General features: G+C 50.0%; 1 protein-coding gene across 1 annotated transcript; it reads left to right on the top strand.

Annotated features, from left to right (window-relative positions):
• The first annotated feature begins 1526 nt into the window (after positions 1–1526).
• On the top strand, positions 1527–20863 carry PRODH (proline dehydrogenase 1). The gene is made up of 14 exons (XM_028710008.2): positions 1527–1874; positions 3472–3680; positions 7616–7650; positions 8837–8980; positions 10996–11060; positions 11195–11311; positions 13382–13461; positions 14520–14601; positions 16304–16396; positions 17589–17735; positions 18161–18336; positions 18889–18987; positions 19128–19216; positions 20226–20863. The coding sequence occupies exons 1-14, from the start codon at positions 1542–1544 to the stop codon at positions 20417–20419; spliced, it is 1863 nt and encodes a 620-aa protein (XP_028565841.2). The 5' UTR covers positions 1527–1541; the 3' UTR covers positions 20420–20863.
• Positions 20864–22076: the final 1213 nt, after the last annotated feature.

Below are 22076 nucleotides of genomic sequence, written 5' to 3' on the forward strand. Positions count from 1 at the left end.
GGAAAACCCTTTCGTCTAGCGGGTTTTCCGTCTTGCGAGGCATTCGTCTTGTGGGGCACCACTGTATTAGACTCAGGGCTGGCCAGTGGGGCCCAATTTGAAGCAGTGGGGCGCAACTTGAAATTTTTTTTAATTTTTTTTGGGGGGGGGAGGGCCCCAGTTCACAGCCAAAGTCTGCAAAATCTTATAGATACAGTGGTACCTCTGGTTATGTACTTAATTCATTCCGAAGGTCTGTTCTTAACCTGAAACTGTTCTTAACCTGAAGCACCACTTTAGCTAATGGGGCCTCCCGCTGCAGCTGCACCGCTGCTGCGTGATTTCTGTTCTCATCCTGAAGCAAAGTTCTTAACCTGAGGGAATATTTCTGGGTTAGCAGAGTCTGTAACCTGAAGTGTCTGTAACCTGAGGTACCACTGTATAAATAAAATCCATCTAGATTGCCCTGGTGCAAGGGCCCCCTTAGGAGCAGCCCGCGGAGGCCAATTTGGCCCAATTGCCTTAAGGTCAGCCCTGATGAGACTGTGCAGGGGTTAGATCTAGGTTGGATCTATGTATCAAGTCCAGTGTTCTGCTTGTGCAATGGCTAACAAGGTGTCTCAATGGGAAGCCCATGAGCAAGACTTGAGGACTGTCGGGCAGTGAGAGGCAGCACAGCTAGGCCAGGTCAGTGAGGGGCCCTTGTGGGAGCCTGAGGGCCTTGGCCAGAGCCCAACCTGGTCAGCTGCTGCTGCAAACCCATATGAATGAAATAGCATTTATGAGTCACCTAAATTACAAGTCACCAATGTGGTGTAGTGGTTAGAGTGTGGGACTAAGACCTGGGAGAGAGCTGGTTTCAAATCCCCACTTGGTTAGGCAGCTCACTGGTGACCCTGGGCCAGTCGCTGCCTCTCAGGGCAACTCAGCCTCACAAGGTTTGCTGTTGGGATTAAATGAGGAGGGGGAGAGTGTAGGCCACCTTGAGCTCCTTGAAGAAAAAAGGTGGGTCACACACACACACAGAGTACATTTATTATTAGAAGACAAAACAGTCCCTTCTCACAGGCTCTCGATTCAGTAGACATGTTACAAAAGGAAAAGGGACCGCGGAGGGAAGAGGAAAGCAAACATCAGAACAGCAGCTCCTTCCCTGGTCCACAGATAGAGCAAAGTGTTGCCAATCCTTCCCTATGAGGCAGGAATGCAGTTTCCCAGGTGGGTGACGACGCCCTGGCAGATGCCAGAGGCGAGTCTGCTTGGGTTCCGGTCCTAAAGCTACGCATTCTAATCCAGATTCACGTGAAGCGCAGCAAACGTCAAGCGGGTCTGTTGCGCTACAGAAGGCTCGCGGTGGGCGTGGTCTCGCGGAGGGGCGAGTCTCCTTTAACCAATAAGGAAGCTGCCGGGTGGGCAACCAGAAGCGAGTGGGCGCGGCACCAGAGGGCGGTGTCCCCCCAAGCGTGCGCTCCAGCCAATGGAGGGGCGCGATGGGCGTGGCCAGAGGACGACGGAGCCTATTTAAACTCGCCGGGGCTCTGGCGCCGTCTTTTACAGCAGCCATGGCCGGGCGTTGCCGTACCTCCAAAGGCGCGCTATTGGCGCTGCGCGCAGCCCAGTCCTTCGCCTCGCGGAGCTGTCCGCGTTCTGCCACGGCCGCCGCTCCGGCGCCGGCACCTCCGGAGCAGCCTTTGGCTGACCCTGCCCAGCCGCTTCCAGCCTCATCCTCCGGAGCGCGCCACCAGCAGCCGCCGACTCCGCTGCCTCCGCCCCCCGCGGTGGACTTCGCGGACGCGCAAGAGGCTTTCCGGAGCAAGAGCAGCGGCGAGCTGGCCCGGGGGCTCCTGGTGCTCGGCCTCTGCTCGCTCGAGCCGCTGGTGGAGCACGGCGACAAGGTGAGGAGGCGGCCGAGCGGGGGGCGCCGCGCAGGATACGCGCTCCGTTGCTTTCGCTTTCCTTTCTCTTACCAATTCCTTCCATCTCTTTATTATTCATTTCTTTCTCCGCTCTCTTTTCGTCAATTCTTCTTTTTCTTTCTTTCTTTCACCCTTTCCTTCCACTTTTGTTTCTCCTTTGTTTTCTTCCTTTCCTTCCTTCCTTCCTTCCTTCCTTCTTTCCGTAGGAGCCCTGAAGGGGCTGGGCAACCCCAAAGTTGGTGGGAGTTGCCATTTACCTAGTGTCCATGTGCCGCATCTTGTGATCGATTATATGGGGCAGGCCTTACCTCTCTCCCCCCCCCCCCCATATTTTATTCAAGTTGTCACCCCTGCTTCCTTCTCCATCTTTCCTTCCCTTTCTCTCCTTCCCATTGCCGGCCACTCTCCTAAGGGCAATGGTGCCTCTCACACAAAGGCTGTTGCCATGAGAACCTGCTTGCCCTTTGATGCTCCATAAGGAATGGTAGGGTAGAGGGTAGGGAGACCGACAGTAGGTGGCGCCAGAGACAATGGCAGGTAGAGCCCCCCTCGGGCTCCTTGTAGGGTAAGTCAAAAGGCAGGTGGGGTGGCGGCAGCTGAGACTGGTGGGACAGCACCTGCATTTGCCCTACCAGAGCAGCCTCCAGTGGCAAGTGTGGTATAGTGGGAGTCCAGGATTCAATTCCCCACTTGGCTGTGAAGCTTAGGGTACTTGGCTGTGAAGCTTAGGGTATCGGCCTTCCCCTGTCAGCATAACCTACCTCACAGGGTTGTTAGGATAAAATGAGGCGGGGGAGAACCATGTTTGCCACCTTGAGCTCCTTGGAGAAAAAGGTGGGGTACAAATGCAATAAGTCGTATCCCAAGTTGCCTTGTTAGAAGTGGGTAATGGGGAACAATAAAAACCCTGAATGTTGTAGGTTTATATTAAAATACATGTGTGTGTTCAAAGCATTTGCACCCTGTCTTGCAGTCACTGCCCCCACCCAACCCCATTGAGTGGCTTTGTTGTTGTTTAGTCGTTTAGTCGTGTCCGACTCTTCGTGACCCCATGGACCAGAGCACGCCAGGCACCTCTGTCCTCCACTACTTCCCACAGTTTGGTCAAACTCATGCTGGTAACCTCGAAAACACTATCCAACCATTGAGTGGCTTACAAAAGCATAAAAGCTGTGCAGCCCCTTTCCCTAGGGTTTACGATGCAAAAAGTCATGACACAAAAAGAAAAGTGGATGAGTAGGACAGAGGAGTACATGCAGACAGGGGCAGCAAATTACTTGATTTCGCAATGTTATTTGGGGAAAAAAAGTCCTGAAAATGTATTTTTTTCTTCCTGAGCAGTTGTGAAGTAATGCTATCTGCTCTTCCCCTGACCCTATGGGCAAGAAAAAAAGCTACATGGCTTGCATGTCTGTTTTTGTGAAAATAAATGCTCGTGGAAGAAGCCAGCCCTGCTGTGGCTGCAGCCCCAATGACTCCTAGTACACCTTCGGAAGCTTAGCAGGGCCCTTTTTTAGAGCAAAGTTGCCTTTCTGCTTCCTCCTCCATTTTAACCCCTTGACTCTGCATCCTACAGCTGATGAGCTTCAGCCGGAAGCTGTTGGGGCAGTGGCTCTTTGAGAAGCTGATGAAACTGACTTTCTACGGGCAGTTTGTGGCCGGCGAGGACCAAGAGGCCATCAAGCCTCTCATCCGGCGCTACAGTGCCTGCGGCGTGGGCTCCGTGCTGGACTACAGCGTGGAAGAGGACCTGACCACCGAGGAGGCCGAGAAGAAGGAACTGGAGTGAGTGAGAGGCTGCTTTGTGGCGGCTCAGCTGGAGGAGTGTTTGTGTGTGGCTGGGCTCAAGCCACTTACTATGTTGCAACGGGAGCTTCCTTCCTTGGGTGTGTTGCATTGCATGAGAAGGAAATGTGAGAGGAAGGAGGCAGAGGGCAGGAAAGTAAAGAGGTCTTGGCTTTGCATGAGAGAGATGTGTGTGTCCTTGGTTGGGGGGAAGATGTGGCTTATGTAATTTCCAAGTGTTGACTTGCTTGCAAGGGATAGGTCAGCTGCTTTGCTCTGTCACCTTTGCTGAAAGATAGGAGTGGTTTTGGCGGGTGGTTTTCCCAGCTGCAGGCAGCTGCAACGGGTTGAAACTAACCCCGCAGCAAGGAGGAGGACCGGTTTGGGGGGATGTTTAGCCGAAGACAGGCTGAGTGATGATGGAATCCAGGTGGTGTGCATGTTTGGGGCTGCCCAGGGGACAGTGCCGGAAGAGAGATCCACAAGTCAACTATTTCAGCAATGTGCAACGGCCAAGTTCATACCTACCCCTTTCTTCCTGCTCCTTTTCCTGTGCGTTGTCTCTCTCAGCAAACTTATCATCTTTGCAAGCATATCTCGAGGCTTCAGGCAGGGTGGAGAGGGAAACGAATACGCGTGGATTGTTTTTGGAAACACAAGCCGTGCCAAAGATGATTGACGGGAGAGCTTAAAACAGGGGTGTGCCGTAGCTCGGTGATACGACATCTGCTCTGTGCATAGAAAGTCGCCGGTTCAGTCCCCAGCATCTCTAGGTTACAAGGCTGGAAATGTCTCCTGCCTGAAACCTTGAGAGAGGGGCTGCCAGTCAGTGTAAGCAGTGCTGAGCTCAATGGATGAATAGCCTGTACGGTGGTACCTTGGTTCTCAAACTTAATCCGTTCAGGGAGTCCGTTCGACTCCTGAAACCATTCGAAAACCAAGGCACGGCTTCCAAAAAACGTTCGCAAACCGGAACACTTCTGGGTTTGCAGCGTTTGGGAGCTGATTTGTTCAACAACTAAGCCGTTCGAGAACCAAGGTACCACTGTGTGGCGGGGGGGTAGAGCACTTGCTTAGCGTGCAAGTTCAATCGTTACCATTCTCAGGTATGTTTGCTCAGTGCCTGAAACTCTAGAGCACAGCTTTCCGTACTTGTCAGACGTGCATCATTTTGCGACACAGCAATTCAGTTTTCCTAGCAAACCGGAGGTTAAACTAACCCCTTTCCAGCCCCGGGAGGAGCGCAGGGAGCGTTTGCATGACACAGCTACATGCTGCAGCCGACACATAGTTTGGAAAGCTCTGGGCTGTCCCACAGAAGATGTTTTCTGATGCTCCCAGAGGGGAGGGCATAAACCAGTAGATTCAAATGGCAAGATAGGAGGCTGTCGTTCGGAATATTTTTCTGGCACTTAGAGCTGTGTGGCAGTGGAAAGGACTGCCTCGGACTCTCCTATAAACAGAGAGGTCGGGTGGCCACCTGTCAGGGATTCTTTAGCTGTGGTTCCCGCCTTGCAGGGACTTGGGCTTGGGGTCTCTACCAGTTCTCTGAGGCTATGAACCCAGTTCCCATAGCTGTTTGGCAGGAGGCCATGGTGAAACCAAAGCTGCCTTTGCGTCACAAGGTGGATTGTTCTCTCTCTGCTTGGTACGCAATGTGCAACTTGGGGCTTGCCAAAAGGAGGGGAGGGAATCCAAACACTCGGGCAGCATGATTGGATAGGGGCAAGCCTCCCCTTTCGCTTGGTCTGCTGATGGGAAGGCGGGTCCCTTATGCAAACAGAGCAGCTGCCTGTAACATGTGCAGAGCCTGTGTGAGAGCCCCTGCTGGGGAGGCTGTGGGGAGGGGAAAGGTTGCAGCTTTGGGGACATTTTGGTTTATAGGAAAGGCAAGTAAGAGGCACCGGGAGAGGAGCTTATAAAATCATGCATGCCATGGAGGAAGTGAATAGAGAAAAGCTTTTTCTCCCTCTTTAGAACCTGGACACACGTAATGAAGGTGAATCCTGGAATCGTAGAATTGTAGAGTTGGAAGGGACCCTGTGGGTCATCTAGTCCAACCCCCTGCAGTGCAGGAATCTTTCACCCTGTGTGGGCCTCGAACCCACAACCCTAAGGTTAAGAGTGTCATGCTCTACCAGCTGAGCTATCCCAGATTCAGGACTTCTTAATGCGCTGCATAGTTGAACTGTGGAACTCCCTGCCACAAGAGGCAGTGACGGCCACCAGCTTGTTGGCTTTAAGAGGATTGGACAAATTCAGGGAGGCTGAGACAATTGATGCCTACTGTGTGCTGCTGAAACAGTTTTTAAAATAGGGCATAGCATGGAGAGCGCATAGGGATAAGTTTTTCTCCCTCTGTCCTTCCCGTTCATCTCCACCTAAAATCCTTCCTGCTGGTCAGTATAGATCAGTGTTCTCCAAACTTTGGGATCCAGCTGTTTTTTGACTACAGCTCCCATCATCCCTAGCTAGCAAGACCAGTGGTCAGGGATGATGGGAATTGTAGTCCAAAACCAGCTGCGGGCCCAAGTTAGGGAAACACTGGGCTAAGCAATACTGAGATGGGCCAGTGGTTTGTCACAGACTCACAGTATAAGGCTGCTTAATGTCAGCTGCTGGGGAATAAACCCAAGACGTTTTGTGTTCAGAGTTTATGCTCTTCCACTAAACTGCTCCATGTTACCTTACTAAAGTTTGCTCTAAAATCTGCCTCCCTTCCTCTTCTCCCACCCTCCGAAATTCCCTTCTGTTTAGGTACAAGCTTATGAGCTCAGCCAACCTCCTCGCTAATCCTTGTCACAGGGCAGCCTTACAATAATGGAACAGGTCAGGTTTCTGCCGAGTGCTAGGGTTGCAAACTCCCTGTAAGGCAGGTTTCCATCCAGTGAACTTGAGTTCGCTGGTTCCTTTAACTCTTTCCTGCTGTTTCATAACTGCAGCCCCCTCCCACACTTCCTGTCGTTCTGGAATTCATTCTGCGGAGCGGAAAAGCTGACTGCAAGCACATAAAATCCCAGCCACTTGGGAACTTTTGTGCTTGGGCAAGCAGGAGAAAAGTTAAATGGGGATGGGGAAGAGTTGTCATTTTGTTTGCAAAGCCTAGATGAGTGCATCCCTGACCATGCTTGATTTTAGTGGGCTGTATCCAGCATTCTCTGTCCACAAATTGCACTATGGGGCAGCAGCGTTTAGAAACTGCACGGAAGAGGAGTTCAGTGCACAAACTCTGCAACAGCTGATTCTTATTGTGCAATCCTATAGCCTGGGCTATACAATCGCAAGTCAAACGTAGCAGCTCAGAGCATGCTAGATTTGCATGTTGCTGGTGACCTCGGTTAGGCACTTGTGGCTTCATCACTGACAGCGGCATGCTGGCTGCTCCCACGCCAAGCCCGGAGTGTGTAAAGCCTGCCTGCACCCTCCCATACGTGGCTTGGCTGGACTTGCTATTTGCAGTGACTCATCAGGCACACTTCAGGCTTGCAGGATTTATTGCGTTATTGTTTCATTAGAACCACAAGGTCCTCCAAGCACAAGTGGATGAGAAGTGATCCACACCAGAGCTGTGCACCCAGTCCCATTGTGCAAAAATCCACTCCTGGATTTCCCACCAAGCTTTATTAATCTCAGCAGGCTAACTTAGAAAAGGGGTGAAGGAAGCCACCTTCTAATGTTCAGTAGGCTTTCACCAGCCTAGCTTCCTCTGGATGCTGTCAGACTACAGTTCCCATCATCCCTGACCATCAGCCGTGCTGGCTGGGGCTAATGGGAACTGGAGTCCAACATCTGGAAGAGGCAGCAGTTTAGCTGGGGGAAGGGATGCTGCGTTTAAACAACTGGGTGTCAGAAATCTGCTGCAAGCCACGCAGAGACCTACTGTTTGCCTGACTCTGGTTGCTGAAATAAGGCTTGTGTTCATCTTTTCGTTTCAGCTCCTGTACCTCTGCATTTGAGAAGGAGACTGGCAGTAAGTAAAGCAGCTTTCATGTTTCTAGTCCTTCGTGTTTGCCTTCTCTTCCTCCCCCTGCCAAGTGTCTTGATTCTCCAGATCGCTCCCCACTCCTCTCCCCCCCCCCCCGGGGTCTTCATTAATGTGAAATTTTCCCATGGCAGAAAAATGGAGCTACCTCGTTTTTGTATTTCCTTTGTGGTAGAGCAGGCATAGGCAAACTCAGCCCTCCAGATGTTTTGGGACTACAACTCCCATCATCCCTAGCTAACATGACCAGTGGTCAGGGATGATGGGAATTGTAGTCTCAAAACATCTGGAGGGCCCAGTTTGCCTATGCCTGGTGTAGAGGAATCTCCTTTTAATTGGGCGACCCAAAGGCCAACAAAAGCCACACAGCCATTTTATTTACTCAAATAAAGGTCTATCTAGCTAGGTAGTATCTGCACTGATTGGCAGAGGCAGCCCAGGACATTTTGGCAAGTGGAGCAGCTATGCCGCCACCAAACGAAGGCCTTTCACTATATTGAGTTGCACCATTGGTCTCTCGGCTCAGCATCGTCTCCTCTGACTGGTAGCATCTGTTCAGGGTTCAAGCAGGGAGTTTCTTCCCAGCCCTCCTTGCAGAGGTCAGGGATTGAACCTGGGAATGTTTACATCCTAAATAAATGCCCTTCCACTGAGTCACAGCCCCATCTCTTGTCCTAGGAGGCAACATGAGGACTAGAATCTTGGGGAATGGCCACAGGTGGACCAGTGGCTTGACTGAGTCTAGTGAAAGGCTGTGGCTCAGTGGCAGAGCAACTGCCTTGCGTGCGGAAAGTCCCAGGTTCAATTTCCCCCTCTCCAAGTAGGGCTGGGAATGCCCCCTCCTTGAAACACTGCAGAGCTGCTGTCAGTCTGTTACGGCGCATAAGTGACCCCCCGCCGCCCCTTGTGCAGCAAGGTTCAATCTGAGGCAGTAGCCAGTGTGGCGCCTTTCAGACCGTTTGGACTACAACTCCCAGCATCCTCTGCCATTGGCCATGCTGGCTGGGGCTGGAGAGAGGCTGGAGTCTAAAGGGCTGGAGGGCTGCATGCCAGGTGCCCCTAGGATAAGCAGAGCAAGCCCTGGTCTGAGGACCTTGACCAGTGCCGAGTCTCTCAGTAGTCTACTTGCTCTCACTTCCTGTCCTGTCTCTCTCTCCCCCCACCCCCGCCCCAGAGCAAAGAGAGAAGCGCTACAGCGTACACCGCAAGTTTGGCGACCGGCGGGACGGGGTCATCAGCGCCCGCACCTACTTCTACGCGGATGAAGCCAAATGCGACCGGCACATGGACACCTTCCTGCGATGCATCGAGGCCTCTGGTAGGCAGGATATGCCCCTCTGGGAAACAATAACATAATAAATCCTGCACTGACTCTTGCAGTAACCTAGTTGGACAGCCAACGGGTTGCTTGGGGAGATGAGCCAGAAATCAAACTTGCTATATTATGGTGTAAACTCCACTTCATATCAACCATGCTTGGGTACCCTTTTGAGACCCAGGGGGTTGATTATTTTCACGTCACAGTAAACCGTGGTTTGCTCTTCCCAGTGAACGAGCAGCATGTAAGCACACATAGCTGAATCACACCTACCTTGCACCAGGAGCACCAAACAAGCCCTGGTTTAGGATATAGTGATCAGATGGGATTACTATGAGGAATGATAAAATATGCATCAAGCCATTGTGTCCGCGATGAAAGCATTGCATTGACTGGGTTCGATTCATTGACAATAGTTTCTGATCAAGTCCCACAAGCTTCTGCATCTCTGATTTCTCTACACCTGACAGGCAAGTATAAGCATTCTGAAACACAGGCCATTTGCTTCATCAGGCATCCTCAGTACATAAAGATAGTAGGTTACTTTGATGTAGTTTGTTAATCTTAGGGCCAGGAAATAGTTTCACATGGAGGTGATAAAGATGCCTAATCTTTCCTTGCCATCCTTTCTCTCCTTTTTATTGCTGTTTATGACCTCCAGAATTTCCTAAAAGCATTCCTCCTTGCTTCCTCTTTTATTTATTCAGAACTACATATGCATGCTGAAGTAGGAAATAAGTTTCTTTGTAGTTAGAATTTCTTCTGATCTGAATTTGTCCCACGTGGGTTTTTGAAATGCTCAGAGGAAATCTGATTGGTTCTTACGAACACTGGGTAAAAAGTTCTTTTGTGAATAAAACGATCTGGGCCAGGGGGTGGAGAGAGGGATTATTATTGGCACCCCTCCCAGAGTCTTGCTGGTCAAGCCTCGTGTGTATTCTGTTAATCAGAATCCAATCCTTCCTTTGCTTTGGGAGCGCCACATAGGAGGCATGCAAAAACCCACCAGCTGATCCGCACAGATCAGCTGAGATGGGGTTGCCTGTGGTCGCTCCAGCTGCGGCTGCCATGGAGCCCCCAGAGGGTTGGCTAACGTTGCATGTGGCTCGCTGTCCACAAAACGGCTAGCCACCTCTGCAATAAACACAGCACAGTGGTGCACCGCAAGACGAATGCCTCGCAAGACGGAAAACCCGCTAGACGAAAGGGTTTTCCGTTTTGGAGGTGCTTCGCAAAACGAATTTCCTATGGGCTTGCTTCGCAAGACAAAAATGTCTTGCGAGTTCCTGCAGGGGTTTTTTCCTCTCCCCCCCCCTTTTTCCCAAGCTGCTAAGCCGCTTATCAGCTGATCCGCTAAGCCGCTTAACAGCTGATCACTAAGCCGCTTATCAGCTGATCCGCTAAGCCGCTTAACAGCTGATCCGCTAAGCCGCTTAACAGCTGATCGCTAAGCCGCTTATCAGCTGATCCACTAAGCCGCTTATCAGCTGATTGCTAAGCCACTTATCAGCTGATCCGCTAAGCCGCTTAACAGCTGATCGCTAAGCCGCTTAACAGCTGATCGCTAAGCCGCTTATCAGCTGATCGCTAAGCCGCTTATCAGCTGATCGCTAAGCCGCTTATCAGCTGATCCGCTAAGCCGCTTATCAGCTGATCCGCTAAGCCGCTAATAGCGCTAAGCCGCTAATAGCGCTAATCCGCTAAGCCGCTAATGGGCTTGCTTTGCAAGACGAAAAAACCGCAAGACGAAGAGACTCGCGGAACGGATTCTTTTCGTCTTGCGAGGCACCACTGCATCTTAGTAATTGTGATACACAAAGCAGCCCAATGTGATGTCGTGGCTAAAAGCAGCCGATATGGACTACCGGACTCTGGATTTTAATCTCTGCCTGGCCTGGCCTACCTCTTAGGGTTGTTGTGAGGACAAAATGCAGGCTACCACCCATGGGGTGCTGCCCGCGTCTTCATGGAGGAAGGGGCAGAGAGGGTGACCATGCTTTGCCTTTCTTTGGCAGGTGGCAGTTCGGAAGACGGCTTTTCTGCCATTAAGTTGACCGCACTGGGGAGGCCTCAGTTCCTGGTAAGGAGAACCGACAAAATGTGCATGTGAAATTTTGCAGTTCTGATTTTTCCCCTGGAAAGGCCACATTGCTGATGCCGGCACGTAACTGACACGCTCCTCTCTGTCCCTCCCTCTTCTGCTCCTTTTTCCAGCTGCAGTTCTCAGAGGTGCTGGTGAAATGGAGGCGGTTTTTCCACCAGCTGGCCGCCGAGCAGGGCAAGGTGGGTCTGGCTGCCCTGGAGACCAAGCTGGAGGTGGAGAAGCTGCAGGTGAGTCTTCGTGCTCTGGTCCCTGGTGGGATGGTTTTGGGGGGGCAGTGGGGCTGATGGAGTTTCTTCCAGAGGACCCTGCCTCATTTCTTTGTGGTTAAAAAGGGGGCTGAGATCAGGGGCAGCATTTGGGCTCCAAAATCCAGCCTTCACTGCCCCTCTGGAAAGGTGCTAGGCCAGGCTTCCCCCAGCCCTGGTGCCCTGCAGATGTTGTTGGACTACAACTCCCATCAGCCCCCAGGCACCACAGCCATTTTGGACTACAGCTCCCATCAACCCCCAGCCGGTACTGTGCTGCTTCCATCAGCCCTGGCATCATGCAGCTATGTGAAGCTGGGGCTGGTGGGAGTTGTATCTAGAGGCTCTCAGGTTGCAGACCTGTTCATGTTTGAACCTCTGATTTGTTCATTTATTAGGTCAGTTGGTTAGAGAGTGGTGCTGATAACGCCAAGGTTTCATGTTCGATCCCCGTATGGGGCGGCCGTGTATTCCTGCATTGCAGGGGGCTGGACTAGATGATCCTCAGAGTTCCCTCCATCTCTACAGTTCTGTGATTCTATTTGCCAGGTTGATAAGCAGCCCGTCACTGGAGGATCCCAGGGCGAAGCGTGAAAGTGCCACATGGCAAATAACTGGGCACCAAGCAAAATACAATAGACATTATTCATTTATTTTAAAAGCCAAAGCATATAAAACCAAAACGTTAAAAATGCTAAGAAAAAGCATGCTCTTTTATTATTTATACACACACACACACACACACACACACACACACACACACTTTTCAGGTTTGTACACTTCACTGATTTTACAATCAATTTGACATTTCAAAACTTGACTTCCTTCCCCCTCTTTCTGCGGCTCCTTAAATTTATTTTTAATATCTTCTGCCTATCCAAATTAACTTATTTTGCTCATTTATTCATCGTTAAATATATACTCTTATGAAACTGCAGGTTATTACAATAATCCATCCAATGTTCTTATCTGTTTACAACTTATCCGTAAATATTCAACAAACCATTTCCATTCTTTTATAAAAAGTTTGTTACCTTGATTTCTTATTCTTCCGGTAAGCTTCGCCATTTCTATATATCCCATAAGTTTTTGTATCCATTCTTTGCTGGGATAAAGCATGCTCTCTTTGGCTTCAGACAGAAAGTGAACTTGAACCTGAAACAAGCTGAGGTCCCCTTACCCTAGAGTAGCTGGATTATTGATGCCTTATTAGTTCCGGTAGCAGAATCATACCTCCACATGTAGAATCAGCATATCTCTGAAAACTTGATTGTGGGAGGGTGTGAGGAGTTTTTGGCCGTCATACGCCATCTGTAGTATTTTCCTGGAGGCGCCTGTTAGATGGAAACAAGAGCCTGAACTATAGTAAACCTTTGGGTGTGATTTGGCAGGGGGTTCATTCCTCTTCTGTAAAAGGAGCGGAGGGGGGAGGCAGGATAGACTATTTCTGGAATTCGCCGCTGGCTTTCACATTCCTGTCCTGGTGCGCAGAGCTGTGGTGAGTCTCTGATGAAAGAGGGAGCTCTTGTGGGGCTCAGGAGATCTGCAACAAAACCCTTCCAGCTCTCTTTATTCAAAGCCATCTTGGTTTTGAGAAGCTGTGTCTGTTCCCTGCTCGAAAGTCCACACCTACAAAGCCGCTCTTAGCACCATGTGCGAGGGAGAAGGTTTCAGGGGATGGTGAAGGGAGATAAATTTATGACGCAGGACTTGAGAGATGCTTGAATTATTTCCACCCCAGCTGGTTGTTCAGTCAACCCACTGAAATTATCTTCAGTGGGTATCTGAGTAAGGCTGACATCAGATAGAACCTTCCAATTTTCAGAAGTGGTGCCTTGTTTTCGTTTTTCCTCCTCTCTCCTCAATCCTTTTTCCTTTTGTGTTGTGTCTCCCCCCCCCCCATGTTCCTCTTTTTTTTAAACGATTGCAAGCCCGATCATGGATCTTGTCAAGCTATTCTGAAATCCCTTTCGGGGAGCGATAAACAGCATAACGATGTCTTAAATATTCATAATTAACCATTAAAATGGGTTCGTTTTGGTTTCTTGGCAGGAAGCACTGGCCAAGCTGGGGGTTGCCACTAAGGCGGAGAGTCAGCACTGGTTCACAGGCGAGAAGCTGGGCGTGTCAGGGTAAGCCCCCTCGCTTCTGAGTCCAAGGAACAAGACTATGGGGGGTGGCTTTGTAGAGCAGTGGCGAGGACAACACACATGTTGGGGAATCTGCTGGGCTGTTTCTGGGGCAGTGGGGAATGGCTGGCACGTCTTGGGACATGAACACAAAGGGGTTAGAATGAATCTTGAAAATGTCAGCACAAGGGTAGGGAACTACCGTATTTTTCGTTCTATAAGACGCACCAGACCATAAGACGCACCTAGTTTTTGGAGGAGGAAAGCAAGAAAAAAAATATTCTGAATCTCAGAAGCCAGAACAACAAGAGGGATCGCTGTGCAGCGAAAGCAGCGATCCCTTTTCTTGTTCTGGCTTTCTGGGATAGCTGCGCAGCCTGCATTCGCTCCATAAGACGAACACACCCTTTCCCCTTACAGCGGTACCTCGGGTTACATACGCTTCAGGTTACAGACTCCGCTAACCCAGAAATAGTGCTTTAGGTTAAGAACTTTGCTTCAGGATAAGAACAGAAATGAATCAGTAGGGCTGGGCGAGACTCCCTGCATGAAACCCTGGAGAGCTGCTGCCAGTCAGTGTTGACAATATTGAGCTGAATGGACCACATGATGGAAGAAACTCTGCATGTTCTATATTACCGTATTTTTTGTTCTATAAGACTCACTTTTTCCCTCCTAAAAAGTACAGTGGTACCTCAGGTTAAGTACTTAATTCGTTCCGGAGGTCTGTTCTTAACCTGAAACGGTTTTAACCTGAAGCACCACTTTAGCTAATGGGGCCTCCTGCTGCTGCCGCACCGCAGGAACACGATTTCTGTTCTCATCCTGAAGCAAAGTTCTTAACCCGGGGTACTATTTCTGGGTTAGCGGAGTCTGTAACCTGAAGCGTATGTAACCCAAGGTACCACTGTATTTTAATATTTTGCTGGAAGCTGCCCAGAGTGGCTGGGGCTACCCAGTCAGATGGACTGCATGTAAATAATAAAATTATTGTTAAGTTACCTGCCTTTCAAAGCCTGGCCGTGCAACAGTTCCCTTCTCTTTCTTCCCTTCACCCCCAGAACAGTGGACCTGCTCGACTGGAACAGCCTAATTGATTCCCGGACGGAGATCTCCAAACTCTTGCTTACTCCAAACATTAAGGTAAATGGCTTGCAAGGAGGGGAAGGTTGGGGAACATACATAGGTCCCTTAGGGTGCTGGAAAAAGTAACCCTTCCTGTCTTCTTCCCCACTATCAAAAATGAAAGCAGCAAGATCCTTGGGGCACCTGAAATGATTGACAGTTGGAGCGTCTCCCACTCTGAGGAAAGTTTGCAGTGTTTGAGACTTTTCCCAAACTTGGGTCTCCAGCTGTTTTTGGGCTACAGTTCCCATCATCCCTGACAGCTGGTCCTGCTAGCTAGGGATGCTGGGAGTTGTAGTCCAAAAACAGCTGGAGACCCAAGTTTGGGGAATAGCTGGTTTAGAGAAAAGGCAAGGAAGAGGCAGCATATAATGATGTCTGGCCCAGAGGAAGTGGATAGAGAAAAGGTTTTTCTGTGTTTTAATTTGTTTGAAGCCACCCAGAGTGGCTGGGGTAACCCAGTCAGATGGGCAGTATATAAATTATTATTTTGGACTTCAGCTTCTGTCAGTCCTTATCATCATATGCCATAAGTGGCTGAGGCTTAATCCAAAGCAGCTGAAGACCAGTTGGTTGGCCAAGGCTGCACTAGATCTGCCTATGCATCAGTCATCCAGTTTCTATATCACCAGCTGTGCCTTAATCTCTCCTCTCCAGCTGGGGGAAAAACCAGGTTGGGTAGCAGCTATCAGCAGCAGGGCTGATCCCAGAGCTGGTGCCTGGCTGGCGCCCTCTTTTGGCTGCAAAGCACATTAATCAGTTCCTTAAATGGTAAAGGGACCCCTGGCCATTAGGTCCAGTCATGACCGACTCTGGGGTTGCCGCGCTCATCTCGCTTTATTGGCAGAGGGAGCCGGCGTATAGCTTCCGGGTCATGTGGCCAGCATGACTAAGCCACTTCTGGCGAACCAGAGCAGCGCACAGAAACGGCGTTTACCTTCCCGCCAGAGCGGTACCTATTTATCTACTTGTACTTGAACGTGCTTTTGAACTGCTAGGTTGGCAGGAGCTGGGACCGAGCAACGGGAGCTCACCCCGTCGCGGGGATTCGAACCGCCGACCTTCTGATCAGCAAGTCCTAGGCTCTGTGGTTTAACCCACAGCGCCACCCGCGTCCCTTAGTTGCTCTTTATTATTGCTATTGTCTTTGATATATTAATCGCTTTCTGATAACTTTTAAAAGACAAAAATGGCACATAGTTTGAAAGCAAGACAAAAACCCTAACAAGTTGAATGCTTGTAGACCCGTTTATTCAGCTGGGGAATCCTGTTGGATCAAGTCTTCAGTTGCTTCTGGAAAGTGCAGCTAGTTATCTAATTACCTATGGGATGTTGTTAATAATAATAATAGTAATAAAAATAAATATATGTATGTATGTATGTATGTATGTATGTATGTATGTATGTATTATTTATATTATTTATATGCCACCCATCTGACTGGGTTGCCCCAGCCACTCTGTGGCTTCCAGCAAATTACAAAACCACTTTTCTCTTTTATTTAGTACTACTACAGTCATACCTTGGAAGGCAAACGGAATCCATTCCGGAAGTCCGTTCAACTTCCAAAACGTTCGAAAACTAAACTGCAGCTTCCAGTGGCAGAGTGATTTGCTGCCATGTAGAATCCTCTTTCTCTGGGTACACTGAGGGTCCCCTGCCCTCCCCCCCCAAAAAAAAAAAATCTGCCCCACATCCTCAGTGTCTTCCTTTCTTCCAGACAGGGCAGCTGGAGCCACTTCTCTCTCGCTTCACTGAAGAGGAAGAGCGCCAAATGAAGCGAATGCTGCAAAGGATGGACGTTCTCGCCAAGGTAAGAATTTGGGGAGGGTTTTTAATCTTTTTCTTCTCTTTTTGCTGGGTCTGCCAGAGAGAGAGAGAGAGAGAGAGAGAGAGAGAGAGAGAGAGAGGTGGGCTGTTTGGGTGAGGTGTGGAAGCAGGCGCCCATTGAAAATAGCACACGGCCCACAAAAATGGAAAGATAAAGTAGTTCCCGCCAAAGAAGAATGGATAGGTAAAGGACTATGCTGAAATCAGCCAAGTTAACAGCTAGAGTGGTGTAGTGGTTAAGAGCGGTAGTCTCGTAATCTGAGGAACCGGGTTCGCATCTCCGCTCCTCCACATGCAGCTGCTGGGTGACCTTGGGCTAGTCACACTTCTCTGAAGTCTCTCAGCCTCACTCACCTCACAGAGTGTTTGTTGTGGGGGAGGAAGGGAAAGGAGAATGTTAGCCGCTTTGAGACTCCTTCGGGTAGTGATAAAGCGGGATATCAAATCCAAACTCTTCTAAAATAAGAGAACTTAACGGCGATTGCTTTATGGAAGAATGGAAGCCTTTTTCGGACTGTTTGAATATTACAGGATGGTGAATTCACGAGCAGGGTTTGAACTAGGGGCGACAGAAGGAATGAGAGATTGTTGTGTTGTTGTTACGATATAAAAGAGGAAAGATAGGATGCAGTAAGCAGGAGGAATTGAAAAAAACACTGTGGAAAATGGAATGGGGAGTCGACAAAAGGAAAGAAAAAATTATGATGTCTATGTGAAGTTTTTGGAAATTTAATTATACATACATACATACATACACACACACACACCTATCAATCTACAGTGGTACCTTGGGTTACATACGCTTCAGGTTAGACGCTTCAAGTTACAGACTCTGCTAACCCAGAAATATTACCTCGGGTTAAGAACTTTGCTTCAGGATGAGAACAGAAATCGTGCAGCGGCAGCAGGAGGCCCCATTAGCTAAAGTGGTGCTTCAGGTTAAGAACAGTTTCAGGTTAAGAACAGACCTCCAGAATGAATTAAGTTCTTAACCCGAGGTACCACTGTATTTATCTTCACTTCTGAGTTCACTCAGAAGGGGAATGCAGCCCTGGCCCAGAAAGGTTCCACCATCTCTTATCTAGACAGTGGCATTGGTTAGGTAGCAGAAAACCGACTTCTGACGATATCCTCTGTGCTGCTGTGACTCACTCCACCACCTTGCTTGCTTCCAGAAAGCCGTAGAGACAGGCGTGAGGCTGATGGTGGATGCTGAGCAGACCTACTTCCAGCCAGCCATCAGCCGCCTCACCCTGGAGATGCAGCGGAAGTTCAACCGGGAGAGAGCCTCCGTCTTCAACACCTACCAGTGCTACTTGAAGGTGAGGCACTAGGCCGGGAGTGGGTTCGAGAGAGCTTGCTCTTGCACACAACGGGGGTGGGGGTGGGCATCCTCAGGATCCTTGCGAGGTTGCGGCTGATGCAGGAGATTCTGTGCGGCAGACCCTGAAATTCTGGAGAGCCGCTGCCAGTCTCTGTAGGCAACACTAGGGTAGAGGGACCCAATGGCCTGACTCAATTTAAAGGAGCTTTGTTCTTTGATTGGGAACCATGAGGACCAGAATCTTAGCTCAGTGGTTGAGCACCTGCTTTGCATGCAGATGGTCCCGGGATCAATCCCCAGCCTGAAACCTTGGGAGAGCTGCTGCCAGTCAGTGTGGGTAATACTGAGTATACTGGTTGTAGGCAACGTGGTTGGTCTGACTCAACGCCAGGCATCTTCTCTGTGTTGCCTCCCTGTGAGCAGGATGCTTACGACACGGTGACGGTTGACGTGGAGCTCTCACGCCGGGAAGGCTGGCACTTTGGTGCCAAGCTGGTGAGAGGCGCCTACATGGAGCAGGAGCGTAGCCGGGCAGCCGAAGTGGGCTACGAGGATCCAATCAATCCGACTTACCAAGCAACCAGCGAGATGTACCACAGGTGGGCCTGTTGCTCAGAGGCAGAGGATTTGCCGTTCCAATGCTCGCTTTCCTCTTCCCTCCACAATCCTTTTTCCTTTTATGCTTTGCTTATTATTTTGTTCATTCCCCAGTGGCATCTCCAGCTGAATCTGGGCATATCATCTGCCTGAAACCCCAGGGAGCTGCTGCCAATCAGTGTAGACAGTACGGGGCTAGATGGATCTGAGTCAGTATAAGGCAGTTTCCTATTTGATTCAGCTCTTTTTTGAACCATATGGACTAGAATGGCACCTCTGGGTCAGGCTGGGAATGTCTCCTCCCTGTAGCTCTGGAGAGCCACTGCCAGTCAGTGCAGGCAGCACTGAACTAGATGTACCCCAATGGTCTGAATCAGTGGAAATGCAGCTTCTGATGTTCCTGTGACGTGCATCTTCAGATTTTTGAGAGCCACGGGAGGGAAAAGGCAAGCTCAGTAGCAATGGCATGATTACCAACCCCCTCTTGCAGGGGGGTTGGACTAGATGACCCTTGGGGTTCCCTTCCAACTCCACAATACTGTGATTCCTTGCAGATGCCTGGATTACATCCTCGAGGAGATCCGGCACAGCCGTAAGGCCAACGTGATGGTGGCTTCCCACAACAAAGACACAGTCAAGTTCACACTTCGCAGGTACTGGGGATTGGGGGACACACACATTGTAGCCCCTGTGCCTCTTGGCAGCTGGGAGCCCCCCCAGGCCAGCAAAACCTCTTGAAGGGGCAGCATTTTGCATAGACCTTAATTTGCCCCTCTTCCCTTCCCTTATGCAGGATGGCAGATCTCGGCATCCACCCTTCAGAGAACAAGATCTACTTTGGGCAGCTCCTGGGCATGTGTGACCAAATCACCTTCCCTCTTGGTAAGTGAGCATGTGTGTATTCACGGACCCCCTCACCCCCCCCCCCCAAGTTAGAGAACTGTCACTGTGAACCAAGGGTTCCTCTAAACCAGAGCTTTCTTTCAGCCAGAACTGAGTTCCGGCACCTTTCAGGTGGGTGCCACTGCCATTATTTCTACATTACAGTCATACCTCGGAAGTCAAACAGAATCCGTTCCAGAAGTCCGTTCGACTTCCAAGATGTTCGAAAACCAAATCGCGGCTTCTGATTGGCTGCAGAAAGCTCCTGCAACCAATCAGAAGCCGCGGAAGCCCTGTCAGATGTTCGGCTTCCAAAAGGACATTCGAAAACCGGAACACTCACTTCCGGGTTTTGATCGTTCAGGAGCTGGAACATTCTACTCCCAAGGCGTTCGGGAGTCAAGGTAGGACTGTATTTCTTGTAGATCATTATTTCTGGTAGATCAGCTTCTTCTTTGAATTGTACTGTGAAAACTTCAATACAGTGGTACCTCTGGTTAAGTACTTAATTCGTTCCGGAGGTCCGTTCTTAACCTGAAACTGGTCTTAACCTGAAGCCCCACTTTAGCTAATGGGGCCTCCTGCTGCCACCGCGCCGCCGGAGCGCGTTTCTGTTCTCATCCTAAAGCAAAGTTCTTAACCTGAATCACTATTTCTGGGTTAGCGGAGTCTGTAACCTGAAGCGTATGTAACCTGAGGTACCACTGTATATATATCTTTTCTCCAAGAAATGGAGGGAAAGAATAAAATACCAACTTAAAAAAAAAAAGATTAAGGGTTCACATAGCTACAGACACTAACTTTGCAAACCCCTGACACCCAGCTTGTGGGGCAAAAGTCTGGCCGGCCTGATGAGGCTCACAGGACGCCAGTACCACACCCTTGCCTTAAGCATAGAATGCAGCGTTCCTGACGCTCCGTTTGCCCTAGAATCTGTTCATCCAGCACTAGGGAAGGGCCTGTACAGAGGTCTTGTGCCTGCACCAACTCCCATTCTTTTGTTCTTCAGGTCAGGCGGGGTACCCCGTGTACAAGTACGTTCCTTACGGGCCCGTCAACGAAGTCCTCCCTTACCTTTCCCGGAGAGCCCAGGAGAATCAAGGCTTCATGGCAAGAGCCAAGGAGGAGCAGGACCTGCTCTGGATGGAGCTGAAGAGGCGGCTGTTCGCAGGAACCCTTCTCTCAACCCCAGCTTTGTCGTAGACTTGCCTTCCAGGCCCCACTTCCTTGGGGAGGTGGGTTAGGGTAGAACCGTTGGTGCAAAGGTGCGCCAGCGGGGCAAAGAAGGCTTGAAAGCATCCAATGCCATTTTGCCGTTCTTTAAAAAAACAAAGTGACTGTGCTGTCCCAGTTGGCAGTGGACATTACAGCAGTCCGGGTGTGTTGTATGCTGGGATTGTACATAAGAGAGGAGCGGGTGAACCTTGTAGTTCCCTCTTGCCATGCAAGAATTGAAGTTTCTGTTCCGGCACCAAGGTGCCCTGCCTTTTGCCATTTGATGGATTGCAAGTGTTTACGTGTATGTGGGAATGTAGGGAGATAGAAAGGGTCACCTCTGAGCACCACTCGCCACTTCTGGGTTAACCCTAGGCTCTGTAGCACCTAAGATGGAGATGGCTGTCGCTCAATAAAATTAACTCGACTAAAGTTTCTTCGGTCTGTTGCAATGTTAATGTTATGGGCGTTGGTGGGGAAAGGACTCCCAGCCCTCCTGAATGGGAGCCCAGGCTTTGACAGGGCTGGTGTGCAAATCCAGTCTCTCACACATCCCTGTCTCCATGCCTCTGTACAGCAGTTCCAAAGCATGGGCAGAAAGCAGCAGAATAGCTGGATGCGTGGACTGCAATTCCTGTGCTGAGTTCAAAGAGGCACACACGAAGGCAGCAGAATTCATCAGTAATAGTTTAGGTAAAAGGTAAAGGACCCCTGGATGGATAAGTCCAGTCAAAAGCGACTATGGGGTTACGGTGCTCATCTCACTTTCAGGCCGAGGGAGCTGGCGTTTGTCCACAGACAGCTTTCTAAGTCATGTGGCCAACAGGACTAAACCACTTCTGGCGCAACGGAACACCATGATGGAAACACCATTTACGTTCCTGCCGCAGTAGTGCCTATTTATCTACTTACACTGGTGTGCTTTCGAACTGCTAGGTTGGCAGGAGCTGGGACGGAGCAACGGGAGCTCACACCATGGCGGGGATTCAAACCACTGACCTCCTGATCGGCAAGCCCAAGAGGCTCAGTGGTTTAGACCACAGCGCCACCCGCATCCCTATAGTAATAGTCTTATTACTATAAGCATAAAAGGTCTTACTGGATCTCCCGAAAACCCACAAAACCTCAACTCAAGAGTGCACCCTGCTACAAAAGCAAAACACGATAGACATAGAAAAGAATACAGAACTGCTCAGTGGTAGATTGATTACCTTGCCTCTGAGCATTGACCTTGAGTCTCACAGACTAAGCAGATAAACAATAGCTGCAAGCATTTTTTGAGAAAGTTTTGCATCCATAAAACTCACAAACCTTGACAGGTTTATCCCAGGAGAACCACGGCGATCGGTGGCGACTAGTCACAGTGACTATATTCTGCCTGCACTGTCGGTGGCAGTAAAGTCTGGATGGGAATCTCAAGTGGAGAAACCACTGTTGTACTTATGGACATAAGAAGAGACTGCTGGACCAGACCAATGGCTCATTTAGTCCAGCATCCTATTCTCACAGTGGCCAAGCAGATCCCTGTGGGAGACCAACACGCAAGACTTGAGCCAACTGTGTCTCTTCCCTGCTCCTGCAGTTTCCAGCAACTGGTATGCAGAAGCATTGCTGCCTCGCAGCTGTTTTGCTTGCAGGAGTTCTA

This window comes from Podarcis muralis, chromosome 16 (genome assembly GCF_964188315.1).
Source record: "Podarcis muralis chromosome 16, rPodMur119.hap1.1, whole genome shotgun sequence".
NCBI classification, from domain to species: Eukaryota; Metazoa; Chordata; class Lepidosauria; order Squamata; family Lacertidae; genus Podarcis; species Podarcis muralis.

Excerpts from the sequence above, each read along its gene's own strand:
- PRODH (XM_028710008.2), top strand. The coding sequence starts at position 1,542 with ATGGCCGGGCGTTGCCGTACCTCCAAAGGCGCGCTATTGGCGCTGCGC. Across the intron at positions 1,875-3,471 it reads TGGTGGAGCACGGCGACAAG|CTGATGAGCTTCAGCCGGAA; the intron begins GTGAGGAGGCGG and ends TGCATCCTACAG. Across the intron at positions 14,602-16,303 it reads TGCTTACTCCAAACATTAAG|ACAGGGCAGCTGGAGCCACT; the intron begins GTAAATGGCTTG and ends CCTTTCTTCCAG.